General features: G+C 51.9%; 1 protein-coding gene across 3 annotated transcripts; it reads left to right on the forward strand.

Moving 5' to 3' along the window:
• Positions 1 to 270: 270 nt before the first annotated feature.
• Positions 271 to 27,299, forward strand: LOC117052365 (PH and SEC7 domain-containing protein 4-like). 3 transcript variants are annotated; one of them, XM_033159222.1, is made up of 16 exons: positions 271 to 388; positions 3,367 to 4,554; positions 5,095 to 5,167; positions 8,178 to 8,619; positions 12,076 to 12,282; positions 14,125 to 14,205; positions 14,894 to 15,006; positions 16,404 to 16,462; positions 16,678 to 16,770; positions 17,397 to 17,440; positions 20,798 to 20,964; positions 21,238 to 21,308; positions 21,991 to 22,136; positions 24,930 to 25,074; positions 25,251 to 25,394; positions 26,804 to 27,299. In XM_033159222.1, exons 2-16 carry the CDS (start codon positions 3,472 to 3,474, stop codon positions 27,065 to 27,067), a joined length of 3,132 nt encoding a protein of 1,043 aa, XP_033015113.1. In that variant the 5' UTR covers positions 271 to 388; positions 3,367 to 3,471; the 3' UTR covers positions 27,068 to 27,299. The 3 variants fall into 3 exon arrangements, with proteins under 3 accessions (XP_033015113.1, XP_033015111.1, XP_033015112.1); XM_033159220.1 differs by lacking the exon at positions 271 to 388 and adding an exon at positions 1,379 to 1,488; XM_033159221.1 differs by lacking the exon at positions 271 to 388 and adding an exon at positions 1,702 to 1,781.
• The last annotated feature ends 54 nt before the right edge of the window (positions 27,300 to 27,353 follow it).

Genomic DNA, 27,353 nt, shown 5'->3' on the forward strand with positions numbered 1-27,353 from the left:
GTTGATTCTCTGGGATGACTCAGTCTGCTCTTTTCCAGTGCAGGGAGGTCTGTGAGCACCCTGGAGGCGGTTTTTCCCCAGTGCAACTGCAGGGAGGGGAGGGCAACCAATGAATCAGTTGCTTGCCTTCCCCTCTGGGCGCCCTCTTCTCGCTGGGTGACCTTGGCAGAGGATGAAAAGGCACATCCTTTGGGCCAGCGATTTTTTGTTGTGCCCCTGCAAGGAGGAAGGCTCCCCTCAGCCCCCAAAAGAGCACTCTTGACAGTTACTTCCTGAGACGGGTGCTGACGGTGAGCTTAGACTTGCAGGCAAACAGGAAGCAGCAAGTTTGCCCCATCTTTCTTGCTCAGGAAATGGACACAAGCCCTGGGCAACAGGCAGCTGTTGGGTAAGTCTGTGTTGAAACTTCCCCATGAGTTACCTAGAGCTGGGGGGTGCGGGGTGGGAGGTCCGGAGCTGAGCCCCACTGCAGGGAGCTGGGACCACTGTCCTTGGGATCCGAAGGACAGGTCGTTCTGCCCCTCCCAGGGGATGTTGCAGGGTCAGTTCTACATCCCTCCCACTGCCCAGAGCTGGCCTGGTGTTGTGCAGTGACAGAGAGGGTGCAAAGTGCTTCTGGGGCACCCCATAGTGAGGGAGCCTGAAGGACTCAGCTGGATCTAGTTCTGTGCCAGCGGGCAATGAACGCAGAGGTGAGTGATCCCCACCCTGCCCCTCTCCACAGGCCCACCTGGAAAACATCTGAATGAGAACAAAATTTGGCAAAACCTCTCCTAATATTTCTTGTTTTCACAATAATTCATTTTGGCACAGTTGCTTTTTTTTAATGGATCTTCTCAAGAAGCTAACTGAAACTTCACATTATTGAGAAAAAATTATTATTATTATTATTATTATTATTATTATTATTATTATTATTATTATTATTATGCACCCACTCGACTTGGCACTCTAGGGGTGGGGACCGGCCACACCACCCTAAACCCTGTACTGTTGTCCGGGATCCTTGCTGAAACAGCTGCCCAGAACCTGCCCCACGTTGCCAGGCTGGGGGCGGCTGGGGGCTAGAGATGGGATCCCCCAGTGGACCAGGCGAAAGGGTTGCATCCCGACTGGCTTCCTAGGCTGCCTTGAGCCCTGCTGATGTGGAGGGGGCTGCTGCCGTGGCAAAAGCCGCCCCGCGGAGGCGGTTCGGGCGCAAGAGGCCACCTGCTCCGGGCTTGCTCCTTCGCGCAAAGGGCCCGTCTCCAACCTCGGCGCGCCATCCTGCGCAAAGGTGTCCTCGGGTCGGGGGCTGCGAAGCCTCCGCGGGGTGAGAGCAACCGGGCCCCTGCCGAGCTCGGCCGGCACAAGCCAACGAAGCCTCTCGGAGGCAGGAAGGCCCGGCAATGCAGCTGCGGCTCTGGCCCTGGCTCGGCGGGGAGGGCTCCCGTCGCCAGTCCCGCCCGACGAGCAGGAAAGGCGGAGCGGAGCCGGGCGCGCGGTCGGGTAAGTGCGGCCGTGCGCGGGGCTCTGGCCGGAGCGGGCCGGTGGGAGGGAAGGGGCCGCTCGGATCGGACGGCCCCGGAAGGGAAGCGGGCCGGGCGGGCTCCCTTCGCGGGGCTGGGAGCGGCCTTGGCCGAGGGAAGGAGACGCCACGGGCTGGCGGCCCCGACGGAGGGGGGACTTTGCCCGGGGAGAAGCTGCCGCCTCCGCGGCGCCCCCGAGCGCGGCCCGGGTGGAGGCAGCTGGAGGGCGGAGGCTCCTCGCAGGTAGACTATTCCTGCCCTGGGAGGCCCGAGGTGAGGACTCGATGAGCCCAGTTTCTTTTGCAAAAGCAGCTTCCGGAACCGAGCAGCTTGGAAACGGGGTCCCCACCCCACCCCACCCCTCGGGCAGCCGGTTTCCAAGCGCCAGCCAGCCTACCTGCCTGGTCATTCCTAATGGGAAGGCCACCTGCGCCGCGGGTCGAGTTGTCCAGATTCCCCGCCTGGGTGGGAATGCCTGCCTGCCTGCTTGCCTCCCTCCCCGGCGCCCCTGGCCCCTTTCCCACGTGCTCCCTTCCGCAATCGGAGGAGACGCCGCCCTTCTTAAAGAACAAGGAGGCTGACCGCGCAGGGTCGGCCTGCAGCCTTCACCCAGCTGGGCCTCGCCAGGTGTGCTTTGGAGCACACAAGCCCTACCGGGGACGGCCAGAAGGGCATCATAGGGGCCGGGGGCGATGGGAGTTGTGGTCCGAAACACTGGGGAGGGCATCAGCTTGGGGGAAGCGGGGGTTGTTTATTTTGGAAATCGCCAGTACTGCTCTTTTACAAGTCAGAAGGCAATAGAACAACAATGGCAGCTTCTGTGCGCAAAACACCCGAAAACCAAAAAACGACAAAATTTAAGCAAACTCATAAAGTTCAGAAGAATGGGTTACATAATAGTCAAGGCTGGCTATCATTGCCTGCTGGAATTTCAGGGCAAACAAACAGGTGCTTGCCAGCCTGGCCCTGAAATGTCATAGCTGATGCTTGGCAAGCCTTCCTGAGGAGGGTCTTCCATAGTGAGCCCCTTCCCATGACTCAAAAGGCCCCCCTCCTTGCTCCCCACTCACTTAAGGTTGTGCGCCAGGGAGGCTTGGCCTAGAGACTGGCTGCTGGGATGAAAGGTGATTAGCTCCAGGGACCACCAGAGTGATTAGCCGTCCAGGACCCCATAGTTATCCGCCAGCTCTCTGAATTGTGCCCAGAAATGGATCTGCACTTGGTGCCGTGATTTAAGAACTGCTGGGATGTGATCCGTATAGCTAGTCCCCATTAGCAACCTAATTTTGGGCAGAGATACGGTATATAAATTCTTAAAATACTGAAGAGAAACCTAGTTTCTCTTCACAGTGTGTTTTCGGCAGCAAAGACATTCCTTTGGGCTAGGCTGATCCTCTGATCTGCCTCGATTGGAGCCCCCAGAGCTGGTGAGTCTCTCTCTCCCACCCCACTGCCACCAACCAGTTTCTCCTCCTCTAGCCCAAGATTATTAGGGCTGTTGTGGTTGTGGGGCTGCACTTCACCTCCAACATCTTCTGTTTTCATGCCAATGGATTGGTGGGGTGAGATTTGAGCCCCTTGGATTGGCTTCCACCAGCTGGAACGATGCTTTCTAGCACGGTGAATTGTGGTCCATTGATACGAGAAGAGTGTCCTTTCCCACCACGAACCTGTGCGGAGAGACCGCTGATAATGTTGAAAGTGAAATGATGGACAATTTAAGCACCCCCCAATTTAAACCTGGTGACACCTACAGGGCCCTTTCCAGGTGACCTTTCGGCCTGGTTCTGTTTGCAGCAGCTTCCCTCTCCAAGACTCCTGTTTTGTGATACATCAACGTTTGCTTTCTCTTTTCCAGCGCCAGCAGGAGAGGCATGGATCCTGCCCGCAGGAGGCCCGCATTGCTCAACCCTTTACAAACAAGATGAGGGCTTAGCCTAACTGGACCTTTTTGGACGTTTTCATGGTGAACGCCAGAATGGAGCCTTCTGGATCCTCCAGTCCTTCGGACCTAATAGACTTTCTGACTGATTTAGGAGTAAGAGACGTGACCTGTGAAACTGGAGACAGCTTAGGAGGGGCGGGTGGCCTGCTGACACCTTTAGAAACCCCCCAGACTGAAACCATGACTCCCCTTCCATTCTTGGGCCTGGAAGACATAGACCTTCTCCAGGGAAGCTTGGAGGGCGCTGGCTGGAGCAGAGGTGAAACACCCTCCGTGAAGCCTTCTCCCCCGCTGGCCCAGAGCCGTGCTGAGGAATTCCACCCTGGAACTTCCCCTGCTTCAGAGGGCCTGGAGATTGTGCAGCCTAGGAGGGAAGCATCTCAGCAGCCACCGGAAAACCCCAACAGCCTGGACGACAGCAGCAACGATGCCACAAATGCTCTCTTCTGGGCCAGCATCCTCCAAGCCCAGCTGTGCGTCCTGGACCTGCAAGGGGAGATCGACCGGCAGAAGGAGCCACTTAGGAGTTCCTCCCTTAGCCCTGAGAAGGCGCTGGGGACGCCCCCCTCGCAGGACTCGGCCACCTCCTATGAGCCTTCGCTCCTGGAGAGCGATAGTGGGGAGGAGCCGGAGGAAGACTCAGAGAGGCAGGAGGAGGAGGATGAAGGCTCACTGGAGGAGGAAGAGGAAGAAGAGGAGGAGGTGGAATGCTTGTTTTACGACAACCCGCTCTTTTGCGCCAGTCCAAGGACCACCAGCTCCGAAGGACCAGCTCTCTTGGGCCATATGGAACAAAAAGCCTTCAAGGAAGATGGGGAAGGAATCCCCACCTGCGGTCTGACCTCTAGGGATTGTGCCCACGGCCTGCCGGGCCAGACAAGTGTGGCAGTGAGCCTTGCGGCCACGGACTCCGAGCCTGCGCCTGAGCCAGATCCTGGCGGTGACCCGTCCCCAGGCCCTTACCCAAGCTACGTGCCTCATTACCGCTCCTTGTCGCCCCTGTTGATCACGGAAGGGGAGCTGGAAAGTGCCTGCCCTGTGGAAGAGGAGGAGAGGGAGCTGCCTCATTCCCTTGCTGCCTTGTCGGACGCGTCAAAGGAGGTGAGTCCCGAACATCCAGCCCGGTGTTGCTGCTGTTTCCCTGGGCCAGGCTGCAGGGAATGGCGGCCGTAGCCCGGAGCTCAGCCTGGCCTTTGAAAGGTCAGCCAACTGATGTTGGATCTCTGCGTAGCCTGCCTTGGGAACGAAGGAGACCTGCTGGCTGCAGGAAGGGTGCCTGACAATTCCCCACCTTCAAAGACAGCCCAGTGTGGTACTGATGCTGCTTCCCTATCACAGCCTGGGTCGCCCACCCTCCCTCCACTGCGGTGGCCTTCCCTACAAGCAGATGTGCTTCAGGATGGGCTGCAAGGCCCCCTCGGAAGCCCCCACATCGTTTGCTCCCCTCCCTCCCTGGTCCAGCTGCTCGCAGGCTGCCATTCTCTCCCCCTGCAGGTGCTTAGCAAACATTGCCCATTGACTGGACTGGCAGGAGGCTCCATAGGCAGGCAGGGTCTTCCCAGGGTGGGGCGTGGGGGCCAGAGCTGCTCTCCAAGGCCTGGGCTGCCCTGCCCTTCTCTGACCTCTGCCTTTGCCTTCCAGGTCCAAGGCTTCTCCCCAGACCAGTCGGACCACAGCCCCTGCAGCAGTGATTTGCACCGGATGACTCCCCCAGGTGAGTCTTGTTGTGGGCTGCAGACCATCTTTTAAGAGCATCAGGTTACTACACTCACTGTCTCCCCTGACAATCTCCTCCAGTTTTCCCAGAGCACCAAAGGTTCAGCTATTCCCAGAAATCTGGACTTTTCCTTTGTGACTGCCACCCCCACCCACCCCCCGCGCACCTAAGAGGCCTGCTGGCTCACTTCTCAGCTGCCCTTTATCTGCCCAATAACCTTTGAGATCAGGTAATCTCGGTCTGCTTGTTCTTTACGGTTTTTGTTGGTTTCAATTGGTCTCGAAGGTTTTAAAGGCAGGTCATGCTGCTACGGACTTTCGGTGAAAAGTGGTGTGGAACATATGAAAATAAATTAAATGAAGTGGAGCCCTCTGGCCTGCTTATTCAGCCCCAGCAATTGGATGAAGAGAGACTCTGTGATCCAAAAGCCTTTGGCTTAAGAGAAACACGCGCACACATGGAAATTCACTCCCGCTGCAAGAAATGATAAGGCTCTCTTTAGCTTCTTCACTGTGCAGGGTCGCTCTCCTGCACCCACACTTTTTCTCTCCCCCGTCCCTTTTTACATTTTAAAAAGATTTTAAATATCTTTATCGAAAGTTCAAAAAGTACGTAATTATATGTGCACTAAACATTGTGAGACGTAAAAGAGAGCAAAAGAGGAACAGAATGTGTATAGAAGGGAAAATAAGGGGGGGACACACCCCAAACTATGTACCGTATATACCCGAGTATAAGCCGACCCAAATATAAACCGAGGCACCTAATTTTCCTACAAAAACCTGGGGAAGCTTATTGACTCAAGTATAAGCCGATTCACCTTTGCCGCTGTGGAGGAGGAGGAGGAACGAGCAGCCCGAAAGCAGCCCTTTGGGCTGCTCCTTCCTCTTCCTCCTTTGCCAAGTTTGCATTTATGCGAGCAGTTCAGGAATGGAACAAGCTGCCTGGGGAGAGTAAAGAACCGCTGTTCTGGTACGCTTCTTAAGGAATGGTTGACTGGGGAGAGCGGGTGGCGGCACGAGCGGAGAGAAAGGGCTTCTTTCTCGCTGCCCCCACCGCCCGCCTCACTCAAGTATAAGCCGAGGGCAGCTTTTTCAGCACAAAAAATGTGCTGAAAAACTAGGCTTATACTCAAGTATATATGGTACTTTACAAGGTTGTTATAGTACTTCACCAGATCTTAACCTATTACAGTATATGTAAGAATGGATTCCAGATATCATTGAATTTGTCCATGGCAAGTCTGCATTTGTATGCAAGTTGTTCATACGTTGCGAGTTTGTATAAATCTTCAATCCAACTGTAGAAGGGAGCCGCATTTTTATTTTTTCCAATTCATCAGTATCAGTCTTTTTGCTGCGGTAAGGGCACAGAGAGTCCACTCGTAATGTCCTTTTGTAAATATTCAAGAGGATATTTTGCTCTGTAAATGTAAGGTTGTTCCGTACAGTTCTGTTACCTTCTGCCAAAAATTTTCAATATAGGACAATGAAACAACATATGTTTTAGAGAAGCATTATCCCTATTGCATCTCCAACAAAATAAAAAATAAAAAAATTCCTTCCAGTAGCACCTTAGAGACCAACTAAGTTTGTTCTTGGTACGAGAAGAAGAAGAAGAAGAGTTTGGATTTGATATCCCGCTTTTCACTACCCGAAGGAGTCTCAAAGCGGCTAACATTCTCCTTCTCCCTTCCTCCCCCACAACAAACACTCTGTGAGGTGAGTGGGGCTGAGAGACTTCAGAGAAGTGTGACTAGCCCAAGGTCACCCAGCAGCTGCATGTGGAGGAGCGGTGACGCGAACCCGGTTCACCAGATTACGAGTCTGCTGCTCTTAGCCACCACACCACACTGGCTCTCAGATACACTGAAACAGAAGTCACCAGACCCTTATATATAGTGAGAGAGTGGGGAGGGGTATATCTGAAGAAGTATGCATGCACACGAAAGCTCATACCAAGAACAAACTTACTTGGTCTCTAAGGTGCTACTGGAATGATTTTTTTTATTTTTTATTTTTGTTTTGACTATGGCAGACCAACACGGCTACTCTTCTTCCTCTTCCTCCTCCTCCTCTCTGTTTAGCCCCTGAATCGTTAAGCCACTACAGTGGTACCTCGCTTCTCAAACTTAATCCATTCTGGAAGTCCGTTCCAAAACCACAGTGTTCCAAAACCAAGGCGCGCTTTCCCATAGAAAGTAATGTAAAATGGATTAATCCGGTCCAGACTTTTAAAAACAACCCCTAAAACAGCAATTTAACATGAATTTTACTATCTAACGAGACCATTGATCCATAAAATGAAAGCAATAAACAATGTATTGCAGTCACACAATCAATCAATCAGTAGCTGAACTGGGTTCCACACAGTCAACCCCCCCAAAAAAGAGCCACAAAACACAAAATAAAGAGCAAAAACAGTCAGACCTCAGCGTAACACTCAAATTGGAAGCGTAGCACTTAAAACAGAGCACGTTCAGCTTCTGAAAAAAGTTCGCAAACCAGAACACTTACTTCCAGGTTTGCAGTGTTTGGTTTCCAAGTTGTTTGAGTAGCAAGGCATTTAAGAACCAAAGCACCAATATAGTTGGACCCTCGAAGCCCACGCTAAATGGGCCCAATGCTAGGGGCTCAGCGATATCTGGTTTTCAACTTCGTGATATATCACCAGCTAATCCTTGCGTTATACTGATATAACACAATGTCTGAAATATGTAGATGCATTGGCTGGCTTCACGGTTTTCCCCCGCATCGTGATTTTTGCAGAGCGTACACACAAACATCATGATTTGCAATATATTGCCAGGTCAAAAATTTTGAAACCAATATCACAATAGGGACCTCGAACCAGTTTTGGACAATACTGTATATCGGTATATTGCCTAGCCCTACCAAATACCCATCCAACCTGACCCCAGCCCTGGTCCATGGAGGACCAGAGCAGAGCCTTGTCACGGTATAATTAACCTGTTGTCCCATCCATTCCTCCCTCCCTTTCCGCCCAGGCGTTGACTTGCCATCCCAGGAAGGCCTGCTGTTTTCCACCTGCAACACCTCCCTGGTGACTGCTTTGCTGCAAGACCCTCTGCAGAGCCACCCTGACTCAGAGCCTCCGCCTCCTGCGGAGACCAGCTGGGCTTCTTCCAGCTTCCGGGTCCTCTCGGCTACTGCTGCAGAGCAGAGCCGGTGGCAGGAGGAGCACAAGCCACAAGCCCCATCCCGTGGCCACCCATTGCCTTCGTGCGCATGGGTGGAGGAGCCCAGAAGGACTTCCTGCCTGCAGGAGGAACTTGCTGCGGCAGATTTGCACTCGGCCTCCCTCGGCGGTGGTGTGGAAGGGAAGCTGGAGAGCTCAGCGGAGGGTCTCGAGATGGTGCCCGTCGTGGATGGAGATGAAACCTTGGAAGAGGAGGATGGCGAGGACGAAGAAGAGACACCGGCTGTACAGTAAGTTTGTTCCCTTGGGTGTCTCCTGGGGCCTTTGGCCTCCGTTCATCTGCTAGACGCCCACAACATCCTCCTGGTGTGGTTAGAGGCTGGGCCTGGGCAGGCGCAAGCCAGCAGCAGCCTCCATGTGTGGGGAGGTGTTCCTTTGCAGAGGCATGGCAGAGCGCTTGCAGCTTTGAGGAGCCTCAGCTGCCCTCTGTTCGCCTGTTGCTTCCTCCTTTCCTCCTTCTGCCGGGTCCTCCGCCCTTGTGGCTTGTGGCTCTCAGGATCTCTTTCCTTCGGTGCTGCTCCAGCTCTCTGTGCAAAGGAAAGGCTCTGTGGGAATGTTCAGGGATGCAGGAGAGGATATATTGTTTAAGATATCCTATTCCAACTTGTGTTTACAAGTTCAATAATATCAGCAGAGTTTACATCCCCCCTTTTAAACACACACAGCGGATGCTTGCTCAGGTTCGCTAAAACCTCTATAATAATACTGTCCTGGTATTTTCCCCTTAATCCCTCCTAGAAGATAAGAAAACGACACAGTGTTCTTATTAAAGTATAAAAAGAGTTTACTTACACATCTGTTCACAAAAGGATCCCAGAAGGCAGACTTAAGCTTAGTGAAGTTACATACGGTACTTGGAGACTATTCCATATGGGAGATAGTTCCTTCTCCTCTCTTGGCTGGAAGCCAAGAGAGCATCTTTAGCTGAAAAGATGTTGCTTGCTTGAGAGCGAAGTCAAAAAGAGAGATGGCGTCTGGCCTCTTTGATTTTGTTTAACCTGCACAGGTGAGGCCACACCCAGCTCCAGTCACATGCAGAGGAAGTCTATCCTAGCCCAGGAGAAACAGGAAGTTCTGACTGGCCGGCCTAGAGTTCCCCTTTTATGTCCACTCTAGGGATGTTGTACTTGACTGCTCCTGTGTTTCACAACACCCATCTGACACAGAAGCGCTGCAAGGAAATGCATCCCTCGGATGCTCTGTCCATCCTAGGGGGAGAAGGGCAAAGGGGCAGCCCACCGCTGGCCCACACACAGGACCCACAGAGAGAGTGTGATACTGCCAGGCAGGTACGCTGCCAACTGCAGGGGTCCCGCCCCAGCAGCAGCCAGACTTGCAAGGGGCTGATGCGTCAGCGGCTGTCCTTTTCAGATGGATCTCGGGACATCCGTTGTACTTCTTCATTGGTTAAACTGTGGAACTCACCGCCACAGGAGGCAGTGATGGCCACCAACTTGGATGGCTTTAAAAGAGGACTAGACAATTTCATGGGGGAGAGGGCTGTTGTTGGCTGCCAGCCAGGACAGTTATGGAATCAGTCATGCTTCTGAATACCAGTTGCTGGAAACCACAGGAGGGGGCGGGGCTCTTGTGCTCTGCTCCTGCTTGCAGGTTTCGCGTAATGGGCATCTGGTCGGCCGCTGTGAGAAGAGGTTGCTGGACTAGCATTGACCCGATCCAGGTTCTTCTTATGTTGCCTTTTACCAAGTCCATCTTGTTCAGTGTTGCCTACTTTGACTGGCAGCATCTCTTCAGGGTCTGGCTCCACCTCCCTTTTGGTTCCAGGGACCTCATTCCCTCAAGACTTCCTGTCAGTTCAGACCAGGCCTCTTTCCGTGCCGGGCCGGGGGGGGGGGGCACCTGCTTTCCAGCCTGGCTTTGGATTGCTGGCAGTGTCTTTTTATTATTATTAATTTTCCGTTTCATAATATTCAGACACGTCTCCCTTATCCATTTTACTTCTTTAGCTCTTCGGAGCCTGCGACTTCCCTCCCTCCCTCCCGCCTCATGGTTTTCAAAGTTAACCTCTATCTCAAAGCATTTATGCATTTTCCAATTTACGTTTCGCTCCTTCAAAATACCACAATTTTTAAAATAAATATAAACAGGGAAAGAGCAATTATCATTACAAGTCTTTTTACAACCCTGCTAGTGTTGTTAATTGCTTGCAATGGTCCTTCAAATATTGTATAAATTTACTCCAATCTTTTTGGAAAGCTTGATCGTGCAGGTTTCGGATTTTTCCCGTCAGCTTCACCGATTCCGCAAAGTCAATCATCTTAACCTGCCACTCTCCTTTCATTGGGACTTCTTGTTGCTTCCATTTTTGAGCTAAAATAATTCTTGCTGCAGTTGTTGCATACATAAACAGTTTTTTTAAATCTCCCTTTGGTATCTCTTCACCTACTATACCCAGTAAAAAATGCTTCTGTTTTTTTAACGAAAGTATTTTTATACGTTTTCTTTAACTCATTATATATCATTTCCCAGTAAGCTTTTACCCCCTTACAAGTCCACCACAAGCGATGGAAACTACCTTCCCTTTCTTTACATTTCCAACACTCCTTCGCTCTTGTCCTATACATTTACCGCATGCAGTGCATTGAAAGAATATGTTATGAAAATGATGTATAGATAGATTGCTGGCAGTCTCAGCCTGAAAGCACCAGTGGCAACACCCTGCGCTGGACCGTGTGAATTGGCCACAAATATGAGGGCAGCAAGGGACGCGGGTGGTGCTGTGGGTTAAACCACAGAGCCTAGGGCTTGTCGATCAGAAGATCGGCGGTTCGAATCCCTCAACGGGGTGAGCTCCCGTTGCTCGGTCTCTGCTCCTGCCCACCTAGCAGTTCGAAAGCACGTCAAAGTGCAAGTAAATAAATAGGTACCGCTCCGGCAGGAAGGTAAACGGTGTTTCTGGGCGCTGCTCTGGTTTCGCCAGAAGCGGCTTAGTCACGCTGGCCACATGACCCGGAAGCTGTACGCCGGCTCCCTCGGCCAGTAAATCGAGATGAGCGCCGCAACCCCAGAGTCGTCCGCAACTGGACCTAGGAATTAGGAATAATTTATTGGCCAAGTATCAACCATACTTGGGATTTTGCTTCGACTACATTGCAGTGTAAAGAAAAGCGTACCTCATACAAACACTATTGCCCTCACAATACAACAGAACAGCGAAGGACCCCCATACCACCAACTGACCTCCCTTCCACCCACAACTACAAATTCAACAGTTTGATGGCACAAGGAAAAAAGCTGTTCCTGTGCCTAGACATTTTTATGTATAAAAGAAGAAGAAGAAGAGTTTGGATTTGATATCCCGCTTTTCACTACCTGAAGGAGTCTCAAAGCGGCTAACATTCTCCTTTCCTTTCCTCCCCCACAACAAACACTCTGTGAGGTGAGTGGGGCTGAGAGACTTCAGAGAAGTGTGACTAGCCCAAGGTCACCCAGCAGCTGCATGTGGAGGAGCAGGGATGCGAACCCGGTTCACCAGATTACAAGTCTACCGCTCTTAACCACTACACCACACTGGCTCTGGAGTCCTGGAGTCCTGTAACGACGTCCTAATAGTCGGGGGGTCCCTTTACCTTTTATAAGGGCAGCAGCTTCAGTGTTTTTCTGCTGCCCCTCCCCACCGAAGGCTCCCCGCTTTGCAACTGGCCTCTCACTTTCCTCTCTTGCAGCCGCCCTGAAGAGCCACCCTCTGGGAAGGGCACCGACTCAGGGGAGGAGACGCCACCCGCCAAGGAGCAGGCAGAGCCCAACGGCATCCTCCACGCCAACGGCAGCGCCCCCCCTGCAGACCAGGCCGCTGCGATGAGGCTGGCAACGCGGCTCTACCACCTGGATGGCTTCAAGAGGTCGCAGGTGGCCTCTTTTCTCCGGAAGAAGTAAGGGGGGGGGGTCTTGGATCAGGAACAGAGGCAGAGGTTTCTCTCCCGGCCCTCCTCCCGGCTGGAGTGGTGTGACTCAGATCGCCTTCCTGCCCAGCTGGCTTATTTTGGCTCTTTTCCCTTTTTCTTTTTTGCTCTCCCAGCTGGACACGGCTGCGGCCTCTTGAGGCACGTGGTTAAACCGTGGAACTCACTTCCACAGGAGGCAGGCGTGGGCCAGCAACTTGGATGGTTGTTAAATGAGCACCGGGCAAATTCATGGAGGAGGAGAGGGATATTGAGGGTGTGGGAATGTTTTGGGATGCAGGAGAGGATATATTGTTCAAGATATCCTATTCCAACTTGTGTTTACAAGTCGCAGAAATTAGCCGAGTTCTCATTCCCCTTTTTAAACACACACGCAGCAGATAGCTTGCTCAGGTTTGTTAAAACCTCTGTAGTAAATGTCCTGGTATTTTCCCCATTAATCCCCCTCAAAATAAGACAATACACGGTCTTCTATAAAAGCATAAAACGTTTACTCACGAGAAATCATCTGTTCACAATTGGATCCCAGAAGCAGTCTTAAACTTAGTAAAAGTAACATTTACTCAGGAGACTGTTCCATAAGGGAAAAACACCCCCTTTGTCCTCTCTTGGCTGGAAGCCAAGAGACCCTCTTAGCATTGTTGTTCCTTTGAGAATGGTGTCCAAAAGAGAGAAAGATGGAGTCTGGTCCCTGTGGTTTTGTGTTAACCTGCCCAGGTGAGACCACACCCATCTCCAGTTACATAGAGGAAGTCCACCCCAGCCCAGAATAAACAGGAAGTTCTGGCTGGTGGACTAAGATGCCTTTTGTGTCCACTCTAGCAATGTTGTGTTTGACTGCTCCTGCGTTTTACATCCCACAGAGGGCTGCTAGCTAGGTTCTGCCTCCACAGCTGAAGGCAAAAATGCTTCTGAATGCCTCTTGCCGGGAACCACAGGAGGGAAGAGTTGCTCTTGTGCTTGTGGGCTTCCTACGGGCACCTGGTTGGCCACAGTGAGAACAGGGTGCTGGACCCGGTCCTCCTTGGCCTGATCCAGCAAGCTCTTCTTAGTATGTTCTTAAGCTCTTGCAATGAGCAGGAGGGCAGGAACTTTAAACAAGCCAGACCTTCCTGATGGCATCCTCTCTGGGCTGAAAAGTCATCCTGACACTGGAGTGGGTTTGCCTGGGCAAGTGGTGGTCAGCAGCTCCCTGGTGCCTGGGGTGGCAGAAGGGCAGATACCTGCCACCTGCTGTAACCCCTTCTTGCCCAACTGTTCCTGGAGGTGCAGGAATGGGGCTGCCCCCTTTTTGCACCTGGCCAACCCTGTTGGGTTGAGGGCTGGGTTGAGGAGCCTGTGGGCAGAATTGGGAGTCCCTCCAAAGGCTGGGCGGGGGGTTGGCAGCAGCTGATGCTGGAGAAACCGGAGCGGTGGTAGTGTGTGAGTTCCCCACAAGGCTGCTCCCCAATGCCTTTGGGGTGGTGGTCCTGAGCTTCTCCTGTGTCTTTGTAGAGAGCCAGTTTGGTGTAGTGGTTAGGAGCGGCAGACTTGTAATCTGGGGAACCGGGTTCGTGTCTCCACTCCTCCACATGCAGCTGCTGGGTGACCTTGGGCTAGTCACACTTCTCTGAAGTCTCTCAGCCCCACTCACCTCACAGAGTGTTTGTTGTGGGGGGAGGAAGGGAAAAGGAGAATGTTAGCCGCTTTGAGATTCCTTCGGGTAGTGATAAAGCGGGATATCAAATCCAAACTCTTCTTCTTCTTCTTCTTCTTCTTCTTCTTCTTCTTCTTCTTCTTCTTCTTCTTCTTCTTCTTCTTCTTTGTCCACAGCAACGATTTCAGCCGGCTGGTGAGAGAAGCTTACCTCTCTTTCTTCCAATTCAGCGGACAGACTCTGGACCAAGCGCTGAGGTGATGCCCCTTACTGTGGGGTTGTGTGTGTGTGTGTGTGTGTGTGTGTGTGTGTGTGTCCATCACCTTGCTCTTGAATGGGAAGGCGGGTGGCCATGTCTCCCACCCTAGGAAGTACGCTAAACCAGAGGAGGAGGTGGTCTTGGCCTCCCAGGGAACAGCCCAGCGGGAAAGACAGGGGGCTGCCCTAGGTTTCCACACACTTTGCATCAGCCTCAAAAGGGCCCCCTGGCAGGTTACAACCAGAAACTTACATTGAAAAAGAGAGAGAGCAGTAATTTTTTTTTAAAGGATCACTTAAAATATAGCATCCAAGTGAAGCAGAGAGGAAGCTTTGTGGGAGGGGGGGAATTCCTGTTTTGGCTATTCTAGGAGGGCAGAAACAGGCCTCGCCCATCAGGGGTCCTTGATAATTTGAAGGAGGGGAGGGGAGAGAACAGGATTCTGGCTGAAGGACATGGGTGAGAAATTGGGCAGGGGAGGTGTAATCCTATCTTCCCTACTGTCCCTGGACCATTGCCGCCTGTGTGTGCTGAGCTCCACCCTTGGGAAGGATGCAGAAGCTTATTGGGGGGTCCCAACTTCCTTCCAGCTTCGTGGAGTGATGTAGTTGACACTGGGAGCCGGCAGAGGAGGAGGCAGACCAGGGCTGCCCCCCCTCATGCACTTCTCCCCCTCCTCTTTGCAGGTGCTTCCTGAAGGCGTTTGTGCTCACCGGGGAGACTCAGGAGCGGGAGCGGATCCTGCGGCATTTCTCCCAGCGCTATCACAGCTGCAACCCCGAGGTCTGCTTCAGCCCAGGTAAGGCAGCCAGCAAGCTCAGCTCTTCACCTGCAGCCCCAGACAGGGCTTAAATGAAGGAGGGAGGGAGGGAGCCCTTGTCCCCTCTCTCATGCAGTTTGGGTGTCAGTGTGCAAACGGTCTCAGGTGGCCCATGTGTATCCTGAACTGCACAGGATACTTTCCACTTGGAAGGTTTTATGGCTATATATATATATATATATATATATATATATATATATTCATTTTTAGCTTTAACAATTGTCACAAATAAGTCATAATAGGATTCTTTAAATCCCTGCAATTTCCTGCACCCCTCCATGGTTTCCATAGTTATTATTTTCCAACTGCATCATATAATGTTGTTGTTGTTGTTCAGTCGTGTCTGACTCTTCGTGACCCCATGGACCAGAGCACGCCAGGCACGCCTATCTTTCACTGCCTCTCGCAGTTTGGCCAAACTCATGTTAGTAGCTTCGAGAACACTGTCCAACCATCTCGTCCTCTGTCGTCCCCTTCTCCTTGTGCCCTCCATCTTTCCCAACATCAGGGTCTTTTCTAGGGAGTCTTCTCTTCTCATGAGGTGGCCAAAGTACTGGAGCCTCAACTTCAGGATCTGTCCTTCTAGTGAGCACTCAGGGCTGATTTCTTTAAGGATGGATAGGTTTGATCTTCTTGCAGTCCATGGGATTCTCAAGAGTCTCCTCCAGCATCAGAATTCAAAAGCATCAATTCTTCGGCGATAACCTTCTTTATGGTCCAGCTCTCACTTCTGTACATTACTACTGGGAAAACCATAGCTTTAACTATACGGACCTTTGTCGGCAGGGTGATGTATAATATAATATAATGTAATGTAATGTAATGTAATGCAATGTAATGTAATGTAATGTAATGTAATGTAATATAATATAATATAATATAATATAATATAATATTTTCTTAACGCTCAATTCTCACCGTAGTTCTCATTACATTATGAGTGGGGTTTTTTTAGAATCCTGCCGATGTTTTTAATTGTTTGCAGTGTTCTTTTAAGTAACTTACAAAATCCCGCCATTCTTTATTGAATTTATTATCCTCTCGATCTCTGGTCTTCCCTTTCGTTTTTGCCATTTCGGCATAGTCCGTCATCTCTGTCAGCCATTCTTCTTTTGTGGGTACTTTCGATCTTTGAGCTAATAACATTTCGCGCAGCTGCCGTAGCCTACATAAACATTCTTTTTTGCTCCTTTGGTATTTCTGGACCTGGAATTCCTAATTTAAAAAGCTTCTGGCTTTTTCACAAAAAGTTATTTAAGCCCCTTTTCTGAGTAAGGGGGTTTGCTGGCATTCTGGGAGCAGGAGGCGGGGGCCGGGGTCCTTTGAGCCTGTGGGCCTCCCCTGACCTTCCCCTTGGTCTCCACCCCACTCTGCAGATGCTGTGCACACCCTCACCTGTGCCATCATGCTCCTCAACACTGACCTGCATGGGCAGGTAAGGCCATGGGGGATGGGGTGTGTGGCTTTTGTATGCAGGGGGCCCTATGGAAAGAGGGCTCGCCCCTAGGCGGAGAGGAGCATCGGTGCCCCTCCCACCTCACGCTTATGGGTCTAACGGGAGGGAGGCCTTTGGGGGAAGCACAATCCGGACGTTGCGTTACCTGTGGCCTGATGTGCACCCTTCCTCCCTTCCCTGCTTGTGGCATGCAGAATATCGGGCGGAGCATGACCTGCCAGGATTTCCTCGCCAACCTCGACGGGCTGAACGATGATGGCAGGAACTTCCCCAAAGAGCACCTGAAGGTACAAAGGAGAGGGTGCCCTTTCCCCTCGTCCTGGTCTCACCCAGAGATGAGTGCGCGGGGGGGGGCGGGCGGAGAGACTGGGGGCTTAGCTTGGCTGGGCAGCCTTGCTTCGGCCTTCTTTGTACGGAGGTGGGCAGCCTTCTGCCACTTGAGGTGCCAGCCAGGGGGACGGGCAGCCGTCCTCTTGGGAATTGCCGCGTACAAAAAAATTATTATGTTGGGAACTTGGGACACAGAAGGGGAGAGCAGATGCTCCTGGGTTCACGTTCTTTTTAAAGACGTGAAAATGTCTTTTAAAGCGTTCCGTCTCGTCAGGGCGAAAGCGTGACTCTGAGCACCTCTGCCATCGTGCTTTGTTTGAGGTTCTGTCTCCAAGGGATCAGGCGCTTGGTTTGGGAGGGGAAGGGGAAATCCTGACAGACTTGCTCTGCTAGAGGAGGCACCTAAGGCCCAGGCCCGTTCCATCTGGCTTCTCCTTTGCCTCCTTGGGGGTGCGGCAGGTCCTGGGGGGACGTGCGGCAGGGTGGGGCTTGGATGTGAAGAGGGAACCATAGACTGATGGCTCTCCCTCCCTCCCTCCCTCCCTCCCTCCCTCCCTCTCTCTCTCTCTCTCTCTCTCTCTAGGAGCTATATCATTCCATCCGCCAAGAGAAACTGGAATGGGCTGCGTAAGTAAAGGTGGTGGCAACTTGACGTTGGGGGGGTGGGCGGTGGGTGTCAGACCTTCTGAGTGGGCAGAAGAGAGGCCCATGGCTGCTCTGCATGGAACCCTCCAGCCCCAAATGCCCTGGGGGCAAAGAGAGAGAGAGAGAAGTGAGGGGCCACAAACCGACTGGGAAATAATCTTCAGCCAGTCTGCTCCCAAATGTGCTTCGCAGCCAGGACTTCACGTGACGGACGGAGGCTGAGGCTGGTGGCAGCTGCCCTGATCTGCCTTTGCGGTCTCTCCCACCACGGGGACCATAGATTTGTGGGAATGTTGTGGATAGTAGGAGAGGATATATTGATTAAATATTATCCTTCCTCACATTCCCCAGTATATAGCAGGAAGCTAGTTGGTAGATTCGTTTGAATCTCTTTACTTAAGCAGTCCAAAGTGGCTTGTCCAGATTGGGTTTGATTCTGGTGAATTCCCCTTTTATCCCTCTTGAAAAGAATAAAGACACAACAGTCTTCTTTTAAAAGTAATGATAAGAAGTTTACTTACATTCAATTCACAGTAGGACGTGGGTGGCGCTGTGGTGTAAACCACTTAGCATTGGGTTTGCCGATCGGAAGGTCGGCAGTTCGAATCCCCGCAACGGGGTGAGCTCCCATTGCTGGGTCCCTGCTCCTGCCAACCCAGCAGTTCGAAAGCACGTCAAAGTGCAAGTAGATAAATAGGTACCACTCTGGCGGGAAGGTAAACAACGTTTCCGTGCGTTGCTCTGGTTTTGCCAAAAGCGGCTTAGTCATGCTGGCCACATGACCCGGAAAAAATTTCTGCGGACAAACGTCGGCTCCCTCGGCCAGTAAAGCCAGATGAGTGCCACAACGCCAGAGTTGTTCACGACTGGACTTAACTGTCAGAGATCCTTTACCTTCACCTTTTAGTTTCCCTGAAGGCAGGCTTTAGCTTGGAGTTACAGAAAAGAGAGTGGGTTCATCCCATGTAGGGATTTGAGCCCATGTGCTGCTGGCTTAGAGCCAGCAGACAGCAAAATGCATCAAGAGAACAGCATCAAGAGTCAAAGAGTCCAAAGGGTAAGATGGCTGCGTGTCTGACCCTTTTACAGGGTCTCCCAGGGTCACGCTCATCTACCTGGTCACATGCAGGGGGAGGAAGCTCCAGGCCAGGTGTGACAGGAAGCCCTCCTGGCTGGAGTAACATCCCCCTGTGTGTCCACTCTGGGCAAACAGGAAGTGTTGCACTTGACTGCTTATGTTACATCCCATAAGAATTAAGTTGGAAGGGACTTTGAGGACCATCTATTCCACCCACCCGCAATGCCCCATACGGGGCTTGAACCTGCAACCTCAGTGTTATCAGCACCATGCTCTAGCCAATGGAGCTATCCAGGGAGTTGAGGATAAGCTTCTCTAACAGACCTCAGCCACCTCTCAGTGCTCCTGGCACGTGCTGTGCTACCAGGAAGATCAGCAGCAGCAATCTAGGCACATGGCAGGAAGCACTTTTGTCTTCCTGGACCTGGACAAAGGTCTGTGCCTCCTGCTGTGGTCTGAATGTGTGGGTTGTCCAGGGCAGAGGTAGGAGACACCTGTGGTCCTCAGAAGTTGCTTGGCTACGACTCCCACCATCACCCCTGACCATTGGGCATGATGGCTGCTGGGAGTGCCCAGCTTTCCCACTCTAGTCTCTCAAGAGAGGCCTGGAACTTCCTCCCTGACATTCTACTAGTAGGTCAGGTTTTTAATGAATGTGGAAGGGCTCGAAACATTTGTGTTGTATTAACTGTTGTAATGAATTTGTTCTTGTTGTTTGACATTATAGCAGTTGCAATGCTTGCTTGCTTTTATTGCCGTTGTGATGATGACTGTGAGCCGTTTGAGATCAGCATTTGTTACTGGGAAAGTAGAATACAAATATTGAGTCAAATCAAATAAAAAAATCAGACGTCTGCACTCAAGGTGCACAACCGAAAGCTGTTTTTCTTGATGGTTATCAAGCGTGGTTGGGAAGAACAGGCTGGCTCCTGATTTCCCAGTGGGTTGATGGCTCCTAACCACCCCGTCCCCCAAATCCTGAATAGGGATTGGCAGCAGAGCCCAGGTCCCCAAAAGGAAGAGGTGCACATTTACCTGCTAATGGGACAATAATTTGTAAGTGGCTGGCAGCCATCAGGACTGGCCCTTCTGTGAGGCAGAGGCAGGGGGCTGCATCAAGCGGCAGATACTGCAGGGAAGTGTTGGAGGACAGAGCCATGTCAGCCCCATGGCCTTGTCAGTTTGCATTTCTTAGTACAGAAAGTATTGATCTGATGTGTAGAGATCTTTCCTGTTCTATTTAAATCAATAGGGTTCTGGAAGGTTTCTTTCTATGTGAAAGAAACAGGAAGAAGGTTCTTGTTTGGGTTATTCCTTCTGTGAAGCTGAGAACAGCTGGTTTAAACTGGTTCTGTTATCTTTCTGTCAAGGTCACGCTGACTATAATTGTAAGGCCAAAAGGAGCCAGAGCTTACTTTCTGAGAGCCAGTGTTGTGTAGTGTTTAAGATTGGTAGACTCGTAATCTGGGGAACCGGGTTCGTGTCTCCGCTTCTCCACATACAGCTGCTGGGTGACCTTGGGCTAGTCACACTTCTCTGAAGTCTCTCAGCCCCACTCACCTCACAGAGTGTTTGTTGTGGGGGAGGAAGGGAAAGGAGAATGTTAGCCGCTTTGAGACTCCGGGTAGTGAAAAGCGGGATATCAAATCCAAACTCTTCTTCTTCTTCTTCTTCTTCTTCTTCTTCTTCTTCTTCTTCTTCTTCTTCTTCTTCTTCTTCTTCTTCTTCTTCCTATCTCTTTGTTCTGGTGTGTTGTTCTGTTCTGTATGCTATAGCGTTAAGGTTTAGTCTTATAAGTTACTGTAAGTTTGAGTTAAGTCTGCTGCAACTGGATTTTTTACGGACTGTGCCAGTCCTGAATGTATTGGATTTGTGACCATTATGCTCATTTGCCTTCAGCAGCAGTAAAGCTCTGCTGGATGAGATACAATTGCCTCCGGTCTATTTTGGGGAACTCCGCAATGTGTTTTGGTCGTCCTGTTCCACAGATGCCTTTCCCCTCTGCTCCCCTAAGCGAGAGTGCTGCTGCTCCATCTCCAATGTTGACATCAGATTCAGCTTCCAGTTGGATCAGCTGGGAGGGGACGGCAGCCCAGTGCCTTGGGGGGTCGCCCTTGGCAGTCATGTCAGCGTTTGGAAAAGGAGGAGTTTACTGCAGTGGCTGAATCAGGAGTTGTTGCTCATCCTGTCCTCTGTTCCTCCGGAAGGCCTTTTCAGACAGACCCCCACGAAGCCTCTTTTTCTCCTTCTGTCCGCTGCAGGGATGATGAGGAGGAGAAGGCACCCGGCGCCATGCTGCTCTCCCCTTCAGCATCCGGCCAGAAGAAAGCCAACCCTTTCCTGACTCTTTCGCACGACCCCGAGGCGAAAACCTACCGGCAGGGCCTACTGGCACGCAAAGTCCACGCGGAGGCCGATGGCAAGAAGAGTGAGTGCTGGGCCAGGGGGCACGACGAGCAGCAGCCCACGGGGACCTGGGCCTGCGAGAGATTTCAGCTGTCTCACATGCATGCCAGGCCTGTGGGCAAGCCGGGTGGAGGTGGGCAGTGGTTGGGGCTCTCCTGTGCCACAGGAGTCCTCAGCAACCTCCAGCCCTTTGGGGACAGCAGCCCCTCCTGGGCAGCTCCCAGTGGGCAGCCCTTGAGCACCAAGGCGCAGGCGCAGGACCCAATTGACCGCTCCCCATCTCACCCCTTTGCAGCGCCCTGGGGCAAGAGAGGCTGGAAGATGTTTCATACGGTGCTGAAGGGAATGGTTCTCTACTTCTCCAAGGTAACCGGGAGCAGGCCAGACCACCGCGGAAACCAAAGGACTTGCTCTCCTAGGCCACCCTCCCCGTGGGAGACCAGGGCTTTGCTGCACCCCAGCAGAGCCAATAGAGAGGGGTCCTCCAGGAGGCAGTGAGGCATTTCTTGGGGCCGTGGCATAGAGAGGAAGGGAGGGACGGGCATCCTTTCATTCGGCGCTGCCTCCCCAGCTGGCTGTGCAGTGCTTGGCCCTTCTCCCTCTTCTGGCTTCTTTACTTTCCACCCACCGTTTCTGCTGACCCCCGGGGTTTCGCAGTTGCAGGTAGAGAGCCCATGCAGAAGGTCCCAGGTTCAGTCCCAAACAGCCGGGCTGGGAATGCCCTCCACCTGAAACCCTGGAGAGCCTCTGCTCATCTGGGTTAGGGAGTCCTGAGCTAGAGGGACCATTGTGTGTCTCTTTAACCAGGGGCTTCTTCCCAGGCTGGCTGAGTGGGACCCTCTGCCCTGGCCCACCAGCTGGTGGCTCAGTTTCACCCAGGACCCCACCCCCTGGCTCCGTGCATGTTATCCTGGGTCTGACCTCCTAGCCTGGCTGGCCGGCCGGCCTCGGGTGCCTCTCAGCTCATCTATTTGGGATTATTGCTTCAGGCAAAATCTCTGCTCGGCCACCGCACCCCCAGTTCAGCTTGCTCCTGCTGTTCTTGCAGGATGAGAGCCGGCCAGACGCCTCTGCCTCAGAGGAGCCCATCGGAGTGCACCACGCCTTGGCCGAGAAGGCCAGCAAGTATACCAAGCGGGCCCACGTCTTCCGGTTGCAGACGGCCGACTGGCGCATCTTCCTCTTCCAAGCCCCGTGAGTATTTGCAGAGCTCTGTTGCGGGGAGCCACAGGCTACCTCCTCAGCTCAGGATTTCCTTTTGGCTCCCTCTGAGGCAGAAGCACACCTGGCATGTTGTTGTTGTTCAGTCGTTCAGTCGTGTCCGACTCTTCGTGACCCCATGGACCAGAGCACGCCAGGCACGCCTATCCTTCACTGCTTCCCGCAGTTTGGCCAAACTCATGTTAGTTGCTTCGAGAACACTGTCCAACCATCTCATCCTCTGTCGTCCCCTTCTCCTTGTGCCCTCCATCTTTCCCAACATCAGGGTCTTTTCTAGGGAGTCTTCTCTTCTCATGAGGTGGCCAAAGTACTGGAGCCTCAACTTCAGGATCTGTCCTTCTAGTGAGCACTCAGGCCTGATTTCTTTGAGAATGGATAGGTTTGATCTTCTTGCAGTCCATGGGACTCTCAAGAGTCTCCTCCAGCACCATAATTCAAAAGCATCAATTCTTCGGCGATCAGCCTTCTTTATGGTCCAGCTCTCACTTCCGTACATTACTACTGGGAAAACCATAGCTTTAACTATACGGACCTTTGTCGGCAAGGTGATGTCTTTGCGCAAGGTGATGTCTTTGCACACCTGGCATGGCTGGGTGTCCAAAGGAGGCAGGCCTCCCCAAGCCACTGCCGCTTCCTCCTCACCTGAGCAATTCGTAAGTTTCGCAGATCCAAGAAGAAAAGCGACAAAGGCTGGCATTGGGCAGGAAGCAGTAAATCACGTTCGGAAAGACGGGGTCACTTCGGTTCTTGCGGTATTAGCGACGCAGCAGCAACATTCTTAATCAGCAAGCATAGAGCAAACAGTTTTAGTTTTTTAAATGTGTATTCGAAAAGGAGAAACAGGCTTTGGTCTCTGGCGTGCCTCAAAATCTGTCCCTGTCACTTAACATTGCCCATCAAAATGCTGACTATAGTCTTCGTCGGCAGCCCTGGGGAGTCGAGGTTTCTGCCGTTCCCGTTTAACCGGGTGAAGAGGCCCAACAGTAAACAAATTCTAGCAGGTGGAGGAGAGATAGGGGACCCAATCCTGCTAGGCCCAGCTCTGCCTGCTTGGATGTGATGGCTCCTGGGATACAGCTGCATACAGCGGTACCTCGGGTTACATACACCTCGGGTTACAAACAGTTTGGGTTACAGACTCCGCTAACCCGGAAGTAGTACCTCGGGTTAAGAACTTTGTCCCAGGATGAGAACAGAAATCTGGTGGTGGGAGGCCCCATCAGCTAAAGTGGTACCTCAGGTTAAGGACAGTTTCAGGTTAAGAATGGATCTCTGGAACAAATTAAGTTCATAACCAGAGGTACCACTGTATAAAGGTAAAGGTAAAGGGACCCCTGGCCGTTAAGTCCAGTCACGGACGACTCTGGTGTTGCAGCGCTCATCTCACTTTACTGGCCGAGGGAGCCGGTGTTTCTCCGCAGACAGCTTCCGGGTCATGTGGCCAGCATGACTAAGCCGCTTCTGGCGAATCAGAGCAGCGCACGGAAACGCCGTTTACCTTCCCGCCGGAGCGGTACCTATTTATCTACTTTCACTTTGGCGTGCTTTCAAACTGCTAGGTTGGCAGGAGCAGGGACCAAACAACGGGAGCTCACCCTGTCACAGGGATTCGAACCGCCGACCTTCTGTTCGGCAAGCCCTAGGCTCTGTGGTTTAGACCACAGCGCCACCCGCATCCAACCACTGTATAGGATTTTATTATTTGACAACCACAGTTCTGTTTCTGGATTGCAATTTGAAACGTAGCTAAACTTGGTGGTGTGTGTGTAACTCTCGCCTGCTGGTTTTGCCGGTTCCCCTGCTGTCCCTCTCTTTGAGGGCTGTCTGGAGTAATTCGTGCCTGCTGCGTGCAGACTCCTGCTCGGATGCCTCCCGTCGACTGTCTTCCTTCTGCATCTTCCTCAGGAGCAATGCCAGACAGTTCTGCTGCTGCTGCCACCACCACCAAGGAAGTGCCAGTGGGGCTCTTGGGAGTAGGAAAGCCTGCTAGATTAGAAACGTGCATTCAGTTGGAACTTTCTACCATATGTGGTGGACGTGTCCAGAGATCAGAAAGTTCTGGGACATGATCCATGAAGAAATAAACAAGTTACTAAGAACTTTACTAAGACCAGAAACATATCTTTTGGGAATATTGAACAGTAATATTCCAAAAGAAAAAAGGATATTTTTTTTCTGTATGCGACATCAGTGCTGAGAATTCTGGTGGCTAAGTACTGGAAGGGTAACCAGGTACCGACCAAAGAGGAATGGTTATGTAAATCCACCAAATTGACGGATATAATAAGACTAAAGCCAATGAATACAGTCAAGAAGGAATGGAATTGATTGAATGACTATTTAGAAAGACAAGGTTCAAATGCAAAAAAGTTGGCTGTGTCTAGAATGACCTCGCGAATGGCAAAGGGGAAATATACATATATACGCATCTATATATAAAGATGAAAATAACACTGAAATACAGATAAAATATGGAAGGTGAAAGGAATTGTTGTGAGAGTGATGGAAGTCTATTATTATTTTGTAAAATATTGTTTATTGTATTGAAATATACTTTTCTTTATTCTTTTACTGTCTACGTTTCTTTGCATTTTTTCTTTTTCTTCTTTACTTTTTCTTTCATTCTGTTTTATTAGATATCATTCTTTATGTACGGTTTCGTTTTGATGTATTTACTTTGCAATATAATAAAGATTAAAAGGGAAAGGGGGGGAAGGAAAAAATGTGCATTCATATAACTCTCCCTGCCCTCTCCCGTTTCCCTAGGACCGCAGCAGAAATGAGTTCCTGGGTTGCCCGCATAAACCTGGTGGCTGCCATGTTCTCCTCGCCACCCTTCCCAGCAGCTGTGGGCTCCCAGAGGAAGTTCATCCGGCCAGTTCTACCGACGGCACCTTCCAAGAACTCCCTGGTGTGTGCCCTGGGGCTCCCTTGGCAGGCTGCTTTGCGGCTGATGCACAGAAATGGCTGGGTGGGGGGAATTTGGGGTGGGGCAGCAGAGCGCAGCCTATGGGTTGCCCCAAACCCTTAGCTGCAACCCCCTGGGCACAGGTAAGGCTGAGCAACAACCTGTTCCTCTTGCTGCAGGAGGACCAGCACTTTTCCCATGAGTCCTGGATGGACCAGGTGTCAGACGACCTCTTGGACCACCAGCGGAACCTGCCCAGCAAGCGTGGCCGGGGCCGAGACCTGGAAGAGTATCAACTCAAGAAGGAATATTTGCTCTACGAGGTGGGCAAGGACCAGGCCTGTCTTTTGCTGGGGGCGGTAAGGCATAGCTGTCAACTTTTTCCTTTTTTTAAGGGAAATTCCCTTACTCCGAATAGGATTCCTCGCAAGAAAAGGGAAAAGTTGACAGCTATTTGGGTAGGGGGACCTTCAGAGCATGCTCCCACTGTACTCCTCGCCACTTTGAATGGTCAGAGAGAGCCAGTGTGGTGTAGTGGTTAAGAGCGGTAGACTCGTAATCTGGGGAACCGGGTTCGCGTCTCCCCTCCTCCACATTGCAGCTGCTGGGTGACCTTGGGCTAGTCACACTTCTTTGAAGTCTCTCAGCCCCACTCACCTCACAGAGTGTTTGTTGTGGGGGAGGAAGAGAAAGGAGAATGTGAGCCGCTTTGAGACTCCTTCAGGTAGTGATAAAGCGGGATATCAAATCCAAACTCCTCTTCTTCTTCTTCTTCTTCTTCTTCTTCAGAACACCTAATTTGTAAAAAGTGATACATAACTTCTCCAGGACAAGGTTTTTACGAACGGAGAGTTTGCATGTTGTTGTGGTCTTTGCTGGCTGGTTTGCTCTCAGGCTGCCGGCTCTGAGCTTTTCCTTACCCAAATGTCTCCTCGCAGTCCTGCGGTCTTTTGCAACCTTCCCCAATGAGTGCAACACAGATTCTATAGCAACAAATCTCACTACTGCTCCTTTAAAAGAAAGGAAAATCTGCAGTAACCTGCCACTTTTGCATGCAGTTATGTACCACGACCATAAGAGCTGTTTTGACAGTGGAACGGACTCCCTCGAAAAGTGGTGGACTCTCCTTTGTTGGAGGCTTTTAAGCAGAGATTTGGAGGGCCACCTGTCAAATTCTCCAGTTGTGATTCCTGCATCGCAGAGGGTTGAGCTAGATGACTCTCTTGGGGTGTCTTCCAGCTCTACAGCTTTGATAATTACGTGATTTTAGACTACCGAAACATTAACTATGGACATCTTTTGCATCCTTAATCCTGGGTAGAAGAGTTTGGATTTGATATCCCGCTTTTCACTACCCGAAGGAGTCTGAAAGCGGATAACATTCTCCTTTCCCTTCCTCCCCCACAACAAACACTCTGTGAGGTGAGTGGGGCTGAGAGACTTCAGAGAAGTGTGACTAGCCCAAGGTCACCCAGCAGCTGCATGTGGAGGAGTGGAGACGCGAACCCGGTTCCCCAGATTACGAGTCTGCTGCTCTTAGCCACTACACCACACTGGCTCTGAAAGAGAAGCTGGGGAGAAATCCTCCGTTAACAGGATGAACCTTCTCCCTGGTCCCAGTGTGTCAGGGGTGCCTGCCCTAGTAGACTCCCTCAGGTGCTGCCAGCCAGAGGCGGCCTTCCCCTCCTCACCCACCCCCCCCCACATGATGCCCTGCCCTTTTTTTGTGCAGAAGCGCCGCTACGAGACCTACGTGAGGCTGCTGGAGGTGAAGCTGGCCGGCGAAGACACGGAGGACCTTGAGCAGTGGGAGGTCCGGCTGGGGGAGGCAGGCGAGTTGCCGGCCGAGGAGGGCGGCTCGTCCCTGCAGAAGTCCCACTCCAGCCCCTCCCTGAACGTGGACGGGCCGCCTGCGGGGGTCAAGGTGAAGCGGAACATTTCTGAGCGCCGGACAGTACGCAAAATCATTCCCAGGCGCAACAAGCACTTGCTGTGAGGGCCCCCCACCCACCTTCCAGCGCCGCTGCCGCCGCCCTCCCTAGGGATGGGACGCCCTTCTCCCTTTCCCTCACCCATCCCTTTGGGTGTCGGCCTTCGAAGCCCAAAGTGGACACAAGGTACGAAAGGAGGAGCGCTGCTCTCCGAATCGGCGCTTGCAGTATTTGGACTCCAGGTGGCGCCACGTCTCAAGAAACAGATGGGCAGAGGCTGTTGGGGGGGGTGTGCTGTCCTGGCCAGGCCAGCCTCTGCACCTTCTCCAGGGCATCGCCCACATCACCTGC

This window comes from Lacerta agilis, chromosome 8 (genome assembly GCF_009819535.1).
Source record: "Lacerta agilis isolate rLacAgi1 chromosome 8, rLacAgi1.pri, whole genome shotgun sequence".
Taxonomy (NCBI): Eukaryota; Metazoa; Chordata; class Lepidosauria; order Squamata; family Lacertidae; genus Lacerta; species Lacerta agilis.